Genomic DNA, 13,420 nt, shown 5'->3' with positions numbered 1-13,420 from the left:
GAGAGCCACAAAATTTGATTAACACAACCCTATCCGATGTTATCCTGACGCCAAATGACTTCGAACAGGCGATAAATGACATGCCCATACACTCTGCCCCAGGGCCAGACTCATGGAACTCTGTGTTCATCAAGAACTGCAAGAAGCCCCTATCACGAGCCTTTTCCATCCTATGGAGAGGGAGCATGGACACGGGGGTCGTCCCTCAGTTACTAAAAACAACAGACATAGCCCCACTCCACAAAGGGGGCAGTAAAGCAACAGCAAAGAACTACAGACCAATAGCACTAACATCCCATATCATAAAAATCTTTGAAAGGGTCCTAAGAAGCAAGATCACCACCCATCTAGAAACCCATCAGTTACACAACCCAGGGCAACATGGGTTTAGAACAGGTCGCTCCTGTCTGTCTCAACTACTGGATCACTACGACAAGGTCCTAAATGCACTAGAAGACAAAAAGAATGCAGATGTAATATATACAGACTTTGCAAAAGCCTTCGACAAGTGTGACCATGGCGTAATAGCGCACAAAATGCGCGCTAAAGGAATAACAGGAAAAGTCGGTCGATGGATCTATAATTTCCTCACTAACAGAACACAGAGAGTAGTCGTCAACAGAGTAAAGTCCGAGGCAGCTACGGTGAAAAGCTCTGTTCCACAAGGCACAGTACTAGCTCCCATCTTGTTCCTCATCCTCATATCCGACATAGACAAGGATGTCAGCCACAGCACCGTGTCTTCCTTTGCAGATGACACCCAAATCTGCATGACAGTGTATTCCATTGCAGACACTGCAAGGCTCCATGCGGACATCAACCAAATCTTTCAGTGGGCTGCAGAAAACAATATGAAGTTCAACGATGAGAAATTTCAATTACTCAGATATGGTAAACATGAGGAAATTAAATCTTCATCAGAGTACAAAACAAATTCTGGCCACAAAATAGAGCGAAACACCAACGTCAAAGACCTGGGAGTGATTATGTCGGAGGATCTCAACTTCAAGGACCATAACATTGTATCAATCGCATCTGCTAGAAAAATGACAGGATGGATAATGAGAACCTTCAAAACTAGGGAGGCCAAGCCCATGATGACACTCTTCAGGTCACTTGTTCTATCTAGGCTGGAATATTGCTGCACTCTAACAGCACCTTTCAAGGCAGGTGAAATTGCCGACCTAGAAAATGTACAGAGAACTTTCACGGCGCGCATAACGGAGATAAAACACCTCAATTACTGGGAGCGCTTGAGGTTTCTAAACCTGTATTCCCTGGAACGCAGGAGGGAGAGATACATGATTATATACACCTGGAAAATCCTAGAGGGACTAGTACCGAACTTGCACACGAAAATCACTCACTACGAAAGCAAAAGACTTGGCAGACGATGCACCATCCCCCCAATGAAAAGCAGGGGTGTCACTAGCACGTTAAGAGACCATACAATAAGTGTCAGGGGCCCGAGACTGTTCAACTGCCTCCCAGCACACATAAGGGGGATTACCAACAGACCCCTGGCAGTCTTCAAGCTGGCACTGGACAAGCACCTAAAGTCAGTTCCTGATCAGCCGGGATGTGGCTCGTACGTTGGTTTGCGTGCAGCCAGCAGCAACAGCCTGGTTGATCAGGCGCTGATCCACCAGGAGGCCTGGTCACAGACCGGGCCGCGGGGGCGTTGACCCCCGAAACTCTCTCCAGGTAAACTCCAGGTAAACACCTTGAGTCATTATGTAGTGGAGTGCGTCATACCCTGAATCATTATGTACTGGAGTGCGTTACACCCTGAGTCATGTACTGGAGTGCGTCACACCCTGAGTCATGTACTGGAGTGCGTCACACCCTGAGCCATTATGTACTGGAGTGCGTCACACCCTGAGTCATGTACTGGAGTGCGTCACACCCTGAATCATTATGTACTGGAGTGGGTCACACCATGAGTCATGTACTGTAGTGCGTCACACCCTGAGTCATGTAATGGAGTGCGTCACACCCTGAGCCATTATGTACTGGAGTGCGTCACACCCTGAGTCATGTACTGGAGTGCGTCACACCCTGAGTCATTATGCACTGGAGTGCGTCACACTGAGTCATTATGTACTGGAGTGCGTCACACCTTGAGTCATGTACTGGAGTGCGTCACACCTTGAGTCATTATGTAGTGGAGTGCGTCACACCGAGTCATTATGTACTGGAGTGCGTCACACTGAGTCATTATGTACTGGAGTGCGTCACACCCTGTGTCATTATGTACTGGAGTGCGTCACACCTTGAGTCATTATGTAGTGGAGTGCGTCACACCGAGTCATTATGTACTGGAGTGCGTCACACTGAGTCATTATGTACTGGAGTGCGTCACATCCTGTGTCATTATGTACTGGAGTGCGTCACATCCTGTGTCATTATGTACTGGAGTGCGTCACATCCTGTGTCATTATGTACTGGAGTGCGTCACATCCTGTGTCATTATGTACTGGAGTGCTGCACTCTAACAGCACCTTTCAAGGCAGGTGAAATTGCTGACCTAGAAAATGTACAGAGAACTTTCACGGCGTGCATAACGGAGATAAAACACCTCAATTACTGGGAGCGCTTGAGGTTCCTAAACTTGTATTCCCTGGAACGCAGGAGGGAGAGATACATGATTATATACACCTGGAAAATCCTAGAGGGACTAGTACCGAACTTGCACACGAAAATCACTCACTACGAAAGCAAAAGACTTGGCAGACGATGCACCATACCCCCAATGAAAAGCAGGGGTGTCACTAGCACGTTAAGAGACCATACAATAAGTGTCAGGGGCCCGAGACTGTTCAACTGCCTCCCAGCACACATAAGGGGGATTACCAACAGACCCCTGGCAGTCTTCAAGCTGGCACTGGACAAGCACCTAAAGTCAGTTCCTGATCAGCCGGGCTGTGGCTTGTACGTTGGTTTGCGTGCAGCCAGCAGCAACAGCCTGGTTGATCAGGGGCTGATCCACCAGGAGACCTGGTCACAGACCGGGCCGCGGGGGCGTTGACCCCCGAAACTCTCTCCAGGTAAACATCCTGTGTCATTATGTACTGGAGTGCGTCACATCCTGTGTCATTATGTACTGGAGTGCGTCACATCCTGTGTCATTATGTACTGGAGTGCGTCACATCCTGTGTCATTATGTACTGGAGTGCGTCACATCCTGTCATTATGTACTGGAGTGCGTCACATCCTGTGTCATTATGTACTGGAGTGCGTCACACCCTGCGTCATTATGTACTGGAGTGCGTCACATCCTGTGTCATTATGTACTGGAGTGCGTCACATCCTGTGTCATTATGTACTGGAGTGCGTCACATCCTGTGTCATTATGTACTGGAGTGCGTCAACCCTGCGTCATTATGTACTGGAGTGCGTCACATCCTGTGTCATTATGTACTGGAGTGCGTCACACCCTGTGTCATTATGTACTGGAGTGCGTCACATCCTGTGTCATTATGTACTGGAGTGCGTCACACCCTGTGTCATTATGTACTGGAGTGCGTCACACCCTGTGTCATTATGTACTGGAGTGCGTCACACCCTGCGTCATTATGTACTGGAGTGCGTCACACCCTGCGTCATTATGTACTGGAGTGCGTCACACCCTGCGTCATTATGTACTGGAGTGCGTCACACCCTGCGTCATTATGTACTGGAGTGCGTCACACCCTGCGTCATTATGTACTGGAGTGCGATAAAATTAATGAATTCAGAGACAACTCACTCAGAATTGTTCAAGATATGTCGAAGTATTTTATCCGCAGTCGTATATTACAAACCATTCTAGAAAAAATACCCTGATTTTGCTTACTGTTATTTGTTATGTAAATCTCTTTCAAACGTTGTACTACCCGGCAGGGGTCGATTCATAGCTCCTGGCCCCGCCTCTTCACTGGTCGCTGTGTGCTACCTAATCCATGTCTGAATAAATAATTCATTACGAACGTGACCAGATATAAATATAATAGAGGTGTTCCCCCTCCCACCTTGTGGACCTAAACGTGGTGTTCCCCCTCCCACCTTGTGGACCTAAACGTGGTGTTCCCCCTCCCACCTTGTGGACCTAAACGTGGTGTTCCCCCTCCCACCTTGTGGACCTAAACGTGGTGTTCCCCCTCCCACCTTGTGGACCTAAACGTGGAAGGAAGAATGACAAGTGCGAAAAGGCAGATATTTGTAGAGGAAACTTTGGAAGGATTGGGGAATTTCTGAATGCAGTGCAGTTGGCAGGGTAACTGGAAGGAAAGTCAACTGACGTGATGGTGGAGAGTACCTAGCTGGAGAACTTACTTAACTGAGGAGAAGAGTAAAATTTATTTAGGTACAGACAGGGCGGCGGGGGCGTTGACCCCTGAAACCCTCTCCAGGTGTACTCCAGGTATACTCCAGGTATACGTGTGAATCACCTAGGCTAACCCAAAAAAAAGTCAGACAAAGTGACTTATTTCCATTAGGGCCCTTAGGAAAGAGCAAAGACAAAGAAAGCCCTTGACTCAACCAGAGGCAAAAAAAAAAAAAATCACATGAGGGTGAAAAAACTATAAGGCGTTAAGAACAGACTAAAACAGAAGTGTGAAAATCAGCCAGAAATGAACATGCAAGGGTGAGAGAGGCTGAGAGACAACAAAATAACATGGCAGATGTAGCCAAGTCTGGACCAAAATTACTTCACATCCATATCAAAAGAAAGATCTAGTAATCCGACTGAAGGAAGATGGAGAGCATTTATGGATAGAAAAGTCTGTGAGGTGTTAAGGAGACGATTTAAAGAGGTTTTCTCGGTGGAAACAAAGCAATGCCAAAACGCCCATGGGTAAAAAAAAAAAAATACAGTGACAAACATCGGACATAATACACACAACAAGGATAGAGGCAAAAAAAAAAAAATGATGGGGCAGTTGGTTATATCAAAAGCCTAACAAGGTACCACCGTGAATTCCGAACAACTAGCTAAGATCTACAGGATCTGAAAGACAGTGAATGTTCCTAATGAAATTGAAATGTTTATTTGTTTGTAAAGTTTACAATGTGTGGTCAAAGAAAGCCATTAGCATGCCTAGGCATTTCGGGCAGACTAATACTATTTCTTACATTATATTGACACAAGTTATGGATCATACTGATATTAAAGTTAGGTAACTGTAGTGATTAATTACATTTACAATAGTGAGGTAGTACAAAACATAAGAATACAACAATTTGTAAATTTAGTAATGGGAATGGTTGTGTCTTGGCATGATACACAGTTTATATTATAGCTTCTATATTGGAGTATCTTAGATAAACTTAGGAATAGCTTAAGATTTATTAGGTAATAGTTATATTAGGAATTTTATGTTTACAGTCATTTGGGTGAGTGTAAGTGTAAATTTTGGATGTGTGCATGATACGAGTAAGAGAATAGGTGGTTTTCATGTAGTTAGGTGACGGTGGGGTGTGTTAGGTGACGGTGGGGTGTTAGGTGACGATGGGGTGTGTTAGGTGACGATGGGGTGTGTTAGGTGACGGTGGGGTGTGTTAGGTGACGGTGGGGTGTGTTAGGTGACGGTGGGGTGTGTTAGGTGACGGTGAGGTGTGTTAGGTGACGGTGGGGTGTGTTAGGTGACGGTGGGGTGTGTTAGGTGACGGTGGGGTGTGTTAGGTGACGGTGGGGTGTGTTAGGTGACGGTGGGGTGTGTTAGGTGACGGTGGGGTGTGTTAGGTGACGGTGGGGTGTGTTAGGTGACGGTGGGGTGTGTTAGGTGACGGTGGGGTGTGTTAGGTGACGGTGGGGTGTGTTAGGTGACGGTGGGGTGTGTTAGGTGACGGTGGGGTGTGTTAGGTGACGGTGGGGTGTGTTAGGTGACGGTGGGGTGTGTTAGGTGACGGTGGGGTGTGTTAGGTGACGGTGGGGTGTGTTAGGTGACGGTGGGGTGTGTTAGGTGACGGTGGGGTGTTAGGTGACGGTGGGGTGTGTTAGGTGACGGTGGGGTGTGTTAGGTGACGGTGGGGTGTGTTAGGTGACGGTGGGGTGTGTTAGGTGACGGTGGGGTGTGTTAGGTGACGGTGAGGTGTGTAATGTGACGGTGGGGTGTGTTAGGTGACGGTGGGGTGTGTTAGGTGACGGTGGGGTGTGTTAGGTGACGGTGGGGTGTGTTAGGTGACGGTGGGGTGTGTTAGGTGACGGTGGGGTGTGTTAGGTGACGGTGGGGTGTGTTAGGTGACGGTGGGGTGTGTTAGGTGACGGTGGGGTGTTAGGTGACGATGGGGTGTGTTAGGTGACGGTGGGGTGTGTTAGGTGACGGTGGGGTGTGTTAGGTGACGGTGGGGTGTGTTAGGTGACGGTGGGGTGTGTTAGGTGACGGTGGGGTGTGTTAGGTGACGGTGGGGTGTGTTAGGTGACGGTGGGGTGTGTTAGGGAGAAAATATGTTTCTTAACGGTAGTTTTGAAAATAGTGGTTGAGTCTGCAGTTTTAGAGTTTTCAGGTAGGGAGTTCTAGATTTTAGGCCCTTTTATACATGTACATGTACATTGATTTTTTGTATAGATTTAGCCGGACACGGGGAATGTCATAGAGATTTTTGTGTCTGGTATTGTGTCTATGGGTCCTGTCACAACTATCAAGAAAGTGTTTTAGTTCAGGGTTAATACTGTAATTTATGGTTCAGTAAATGTAGGTTGCACAGTAGTAATTGTAGATGTTCTGTACAGTGAGTAAGTTTAGATCTTTGAAGAGTGGAGAAGGGGGTGTGTTGCCTGGTATTGGATTGTGTGATAATTCTTACTGCGGTTTTTTGTTGGGTTATTATTGGCTTTAGGTGTGTTGGTGCTGTTGATCCCCAGGCACAAATGGCATAGGTGAGGTAAGGATAGACGGAGTGAATAGTATAGTGTGAGTAGGGCTGATTGTGGCACGTAGTGACGTATCTTAGAGAAGATCCCAACCGTTTTGAATACTTTTTTTTTTGTTTTGTGGTGGATATGGGTGCTGAATTTCAGGTTACTGTTAAGGTGTAGACCCAGGAATTTGCCCTCATTATGTTTAGCAATAGGAATGTTGTCAATCATTATGTTCAGTTGTAAGAAAGGAGGCAGACGGCAGAAAGTGTTGAACTACAGGCCAGTTTCACTGACATGTATACTGTGCAAGGAAATATAGAAGATAATCACCCAATATCATCACCGCTAGTAACTAGTTTAACAGTGTAAACTAAGGATACACTTTCCCATTAGCCACCAGTATTGATGACTAGTTTAACATAGTGTGAATCAAGAAGACACTCTCACGTATTTCTTCATTTTTTTCTGTGATATTTCACCTGATTGGTCAGAGATGTGACAGACCAGCGAACGGAAGATAAATCCTCCACTGTTCCTTGCACTAGATGACCCACAAAGGTTTGGCGCTTTATGTTGGTAGGTTCACTACACTTGTGTCGAAGATTTATGTACATAGTGCACACCCCACAAGGGAGGTTCCTTGATGCTGGTGAGGGACATTTGATGCAAAGAATTGGACCTATCCTCCCATTCCATGGATCGAACCTGATTGCCTCCCCTTTACATCACATTGTATGGTTACTATTTTTCAAGAGGCAATTTAGATTTGGGATCATCACTTTAAATGATCACTGTATCACCCTGGTGAAGAGCTCTTGATCCAGGGAATTAAAGCCTTTTTCTCCTTCCCATTCAGGAGTCCGTCACCAGAATAGACCCAGCGTTAAGCGTGAGAATCCTAGCATTTTATTTTTATCATATTCATGGGAAAGCACTATGTCAGTATGGCTTATACAACACCTGGAGAATGGGAGGTAATCAGATTTGCTCCAAGGGACAGATAGCCTCGCTTCCTTGTATCAAGATCCCTTTATCATCATGAAGGTCTCCCCGTCTCCTTGAAGGTAACTTCTAGCATAAACCTGGCACGGTGTGAAAATCCTAGCACATACTCAGCAGGACCTGCGATAATCCTAGCACAATCAGCAGGCTCTGCGATAGTCCTAGCACAATCAGCAGGATCTGCGACAGTCCTAGCACAATTAGCAGGATCTGCGACAGTCCTAGCACAATTAGCAGGATCTGCGACAGTCCTAGCACAATTAGCAGGCTCTGCGACAGTCCCAGCACAATCAGCAGGGTCTGCGACAGTCCTAGCACAATTAGCAGGATCTGCGAGTCCTAGCACAAGCAGCAGGATCTGCGAGTCCTAGCACAAGCAGCAGGATCTGCGAGTCCTAGCACAAGCAGCAGGATCTGCGAGTGATAGTACAATCGGCAGGATCTGCGACAGTCCTAGCACAGACCCAACAGGAAGCGTGAGGATGCCAGCGTTAAGTCAATATGAAGGTAGTCTTGGCCTCACCTGGGTTCTTGAGTGATGGTGTTGATGCTGGGGTCTGTGATGAAGCTACTGGTTACTTGATCCAGCCTCTTCAGCGTTATGTCGCTGTACAGCTGTGGTTGTGATGTTTCAGTCATACCCTTGGCCTCCGTGCCCACTGTGAAGCTGTGAATCGTTCCTTCACGGCTTGTGGAGGCATATCCTGCCGTGAAGCTGTGTATTGTTCCTTCACGGCTTGTGGAGGCCTCTTCTACCACTTTTTTAGAGGTCACCAGTTCCGCCATGCTAGGCTCAGTAATTTTTCTCGATATAGATAACTTTTGTATACGATTTTGCTACAGCTTCTACGGGAAGGTTCTCAAATAACAACACTGGTTTGTGATCTGCATAAATCCGATTGCTTTAATGATTCCTCAAAGAAAATATACATTTTTCTGTTAATGTTACACCTGTTGTGAAGACGATTGTTAACTCTTTGAAAAGAACACAATAAAAACTTTTATGGATCTTCTATATCACAGACTTTATGGGGTATTGTCACAAACTGAGATACTTTGATATCCTCTCTATTATTGACGACCTTGTGAAAAATCTTGGCAGTGTGGGCTTGGGAATCTTAGAAAACACTATTCAGTGTACTTCTTGGGTTTGGTGAAACAAGGAATACATGACCAGGTCGTAGGTTCTTCAGAATCCCGTAACTTGTATGAAGAAGGACTGAGGCTAAAGCAGAGATGTTTACCTGGAGGGAATGACCAAAGTCTCAGGTTTCTCAGAAAGTTGTAGCTTGTACGAGGAAGGAGACAACGTACCATCCCAGGCCAGTGACCAGGAGATAGCTACCTGAGCTGGTGATCAACACCAGCTTGTACCTAGACACTGTTTCACTGAAAACTCATCTCACTGCACCGTTATCTTATCTTGTTACCCTAAACCCTTACCAGCGTAATTATGATTTTTAATTATTGTACCACTTTCCCCTCCTCACTGCTATCCTTGCTTACCAGGCAGGGTAAAAAAGGGTATTAGTCGACTGTTGTGGGTCGTACATGTCTATACTTATATTGTTTTATAATAATGTATTAAACATTCATTGTTCTGGTACCGTTGCTGTACGTAATTTTAATTTTAATATGCTTCGCGTGTTGTATAATTTTAAAGAACTCACGAAATTGTGATTACGGATACTTTTTGGAACCTAGAAAACGATGAGATAAATATTTTGTACAATAATGACAACAACAATGATACAGGATATATATATATATATATATATATATATATATATATATATATATATATATATATATATATATATATATATATATATATATATATATATATATATATATATATATATATATATATATATATATATATATATGTCGTGCCGAATAGGCAGAACTTGCGATCTTGGCTTAAATAGCAACGCTCATCTTGCCATATAGGACAAGTGAAAATTTGTGTATGCAATAATTTCGCCAAAATCATTCTGAACCTAACGAAGCCCCTCAAGGAAGGTTCCTTGATGTTGGTGAGGGGCTCTTGATTTAGGGAATTGGATCTGTGCTCCAGTTCCCCGAATTAAGCCTGAATGCCTTCCACATCCCCCTCCCTAGGCGCTGTATAATCCTCTGGGTTTAGCGCTTCCCCCTTGATTATAATAATAAAAAAGAACCTAACGAAAAAAATATATTTCACTGTGTTTGTTTAGTATTAAATTATTGTAAACGTATTTAAAATATATTTAGTTGGGTTAGGCTAAAATAAATTGTTCTTGTTATAATAAGGTTAGGTAAGTTTTCTAAGATTCTTTTGGTGCAAAATTTTAAATTTTTACATTATCATTAATGAAAAATATATATCTTTAAATGTATAAGAGAAAATTTTAGAAAGGACTTAATTTTAAATGAGTTCTTGCTAATTGACCAGTTTTACATATTCGGCACGACATATTATATAATATATATATATATATATATATATATATATATATATATATATATATATATATATATATGTGTGTATGTGTGTGTGTGTGTGTGTGTGTGTGTGTGTGTGTGTGTGTGTGTGTGTGTGGAAAATTACATTTATCTGGATGTAATTCATAATGTACATACCAGTAAATGATAACAAAGATAATTATTATTTATCAAAGTTACATAGACAAGTAGGAATTTGGGACACTTAGGTCACAAAAAATGTCCCCCTTCGATACCTACCACTGTCATAACCACAAGTTGCTCTGGACCTATTAATTACAAATGAAATATGCATCACCAGGAATTCTGGTATATATATAAATTTGTGGACTGTATATTAAAATTAATGATACTTATACACATTTATATAACAGAAGGAGAATATATCTTAATATCACTCACTCACCAATTTGACTGGAGATTAAGGTGTATCATACTCAGAAAACCTCTGTCTATACATGAAAATAACAACTGGCCAGAGTTACAACATAAGACTTATCTGAGGTTCCTGGAGCTGTCTTGTCCAGTCGCCTGATATCTCAAGTTATGCAGGAATGCACATCCAACAATTTCGGCTCCTATTTGAGAGGTGTCAGCCCAATTTAACCTCTAGAGCACGAAAATTCTTCCGATTATTCACTAACGTTTGTAGTAACTAGTTCAAACATGGCGAGTCTCCTCTGCGCAGGCGCAGGGCTTCCCATTTTCGATAACATAATTTTTATTAAATACAGTATGTTTTAATTTACATACAAATACACTATTTACGGAAAATATACTATTTTCCACAATATATATATATATATATATATATATATATATATATATATATATATATATATATATATATATATATATACATATATTGTGGAAAATAGTATATTTATATATATATATATATATATATATATATATATATATATATATATATACATACATACATACAAACACACTGAGAAGTATATGTTTTCATTGTATATGCACTGAAAGTTGACCTTAATCTCTAATTTAGCGATTGAAGTACTGTTGACTGGTGGTGGACAGGTGTAGTCGACAGGCTTTAAATCCATTAACCAACCACAACAAAAACATTATGTCATCAACAGTAACAATAATAATAATAATAATAATAATAATAATAATAATAATAATAATAATAATAATAATCTTTACCGAATAACTTTTATTGTCAACATCGGCCATATCTTAAATATTTAGGAATTCCCTCTCACTCACGTTGATCAGGAGACTTGATAGTGTACAATGTACATATTAAATAATGAATGCCAGGCTAAAGTTCCTGTGCAGACAGGCACAGTGCCTACCTGCTGAGGCTCGAGGGACGCTATGTCTACCTTTTATACAGTGTCATATATTATTCTTGGCACGAAAATAATGTAAGACCACAAATCAGCCAGAACAAATGGTAAGATTCATGCTGGACCTGGGTCCAGGAGAGCATGTAGGCCAGGATGAATTACAACTGGATATACTGAATGCCGAAGACAGAGTAAAGAAAGTGAAGTTAAATTATGTTTTTAAATTGCTTATAAGCAGTGTCCACTGTCTTTCTGCCAAGTTTGTCAAGGTTAGGAACCAAGAATGACGCTAGAGAAAGCATACACAATTTCGTAGTACCTACAGTAGGTGATCAGGCCTCAAACACCTGTTATTATACAGCAATAGAGGAGTGGAACGGAATACTTGAACATGCCAAAGCTAGTCCTAACATGAGACAGTTCAGGAAGACTGCTGATTATTATAATAAAAAAGAAGCGCTAAACCACAAGGGCCATACAGCGCTGCAGGAAGACTGCTGATTATTATAATAAAAAAGAAGCGCTAAACCACAAGGGCCATACAGCGCTGCAGGAAGACTGCTGGAAGGCTCCTAATGAATGAAGCTACAGAAAGGGAAGATTCCTTGTGTGGAAAATTTTGATAATTTTTCTCTGATTTAAAAGTAATAATTGGTAGGCATAATAATGTTCATATAATAATGCAGGTGTGTAATGTTAATGTGACTTTTAAAAGGTGATACGCCACAGGGAACAAATGTCTTGAATATAATTTCCAGATATATGTAATAAGGTAATTAAGTAAAGTGGAATTATTGTAATATTGTAGGAATTAATATTCTGATAAGGAAACTGCATTAAACACCCAGAAATATCACTAAATTTGAATAAACACATCTGCACAAAATAGGAGAATAGAAACAAGAAACAAATATGAAGGTACGAGACGACGTCGACTGGGGGAGTTCGCGAATGTTTCTCTATTTAATAGTGGCCGATAGAAATATTATAGGCGAATTTTGTGCTGCAAGATAAGTGAAGACGAAATACATCTGGAAGGCTCCAGATATCTAAGGAAATTGAAGAAATAAAGATGGTATTAACGAAAACGTAACGCGGTACTGATGGGCGCCATGTCTGCCACCGCGTGTATTTTCCAATAATTTAAGTTCACCATCCAGTGTGTAATACAAACATCACAACACAACAGGTAAGCTTACTTCATATTGGCCAGTTTTCTTGTAACCTTGCCGGAGGAAGCCTTGGGATATACCACCACTAATATATTGGTAAGTGCACTAATTTTTGTCTGAATTTAATTAATAATTATAACCTGGTAAACAAAGCAAAATACTTCAGTAAGTCTGCTTGAATTATTATACAGTCCACTTAATAGTTTTACTGGCGTAAATTTTCATAAATGTACGGGAACCATATGTTCCTAGTCCAAGGGTGTTGTGGTTTAGCGCTTCTTTTTGATTATAATAATAATCCTAATCCAGGGTCCAGGAGCTAGTTGGGGAGCTTAGACAGTGGGCGTTAAAGGAGGGACATTGCCACCCCAGTGGTCCTGAAGTCCCACAAGTCTCCAAGATATTGATATTATAATCAACGGGAAGCGCTAAACCCGTAGCATTATACAGCGTCTGTGGGGGATGTGGAAGATATTCAGGCTTAATTCAGGGAACTGGAGCACAGCTCCAATTCCCAAGATCAAGATCCCCTCACCAGCATCAAGGAACCTTCCTTGAGAGGCACAAATCTCCAAGATACATCAACTTCAGGAAGTTAC

General features: G+C 42.4%; 1 protein-coding gene across 2 annotated transcripts in view; it reads right to left on the bottom strand.

The window, feature by feature from the left end:
* snu (ABC-type transporter snustorr) overlaps positions 1–9,254 on the bottom strand; it is a 79,907-nt gene extending 70,653 nt beyond the window's left edge. For both annotated transcript variants that reach the window (XR_008407835.2, XM_053784416.2), the window contains exon 1: positions 8,370–9,254. Coding sequence is in view for 1 of the 2 variants with exons in the window: in XM_053784416.2 (XP_053640391.2) it covers positions 8,370–8,632 (263 nt within the window). In the remaining variant the exon portion in view is untranslated. The remainder of the gene's footprint in view (positions 1–8,369) is intronic.
* Between the last annotated feature and the right edge of the window lie 4,166 nt (positions 9,255–13,420).

This window comes from Cherax quadricarinatus, chromosome 43 (genome assembly GCF_038502225.1).
Source record: "Cherax quadricarinatus isolate ZL_2023a chromosome 43, ASM3850222v1, whole genome shotgun sequence".
NCBI classification, from domain to species: domain Eukaryota; kingdom Metazoa; phylum Arthropoda; class Malacostraca; order Decapoda; family Parastacidae; genus Cherax; species Cherax quadricarinatus.
The sequence above is the reverse complement of the archived record's forward strand: the minus strand, read 5'-3'. Positions and strand labels throughout refer to the sequence as shown.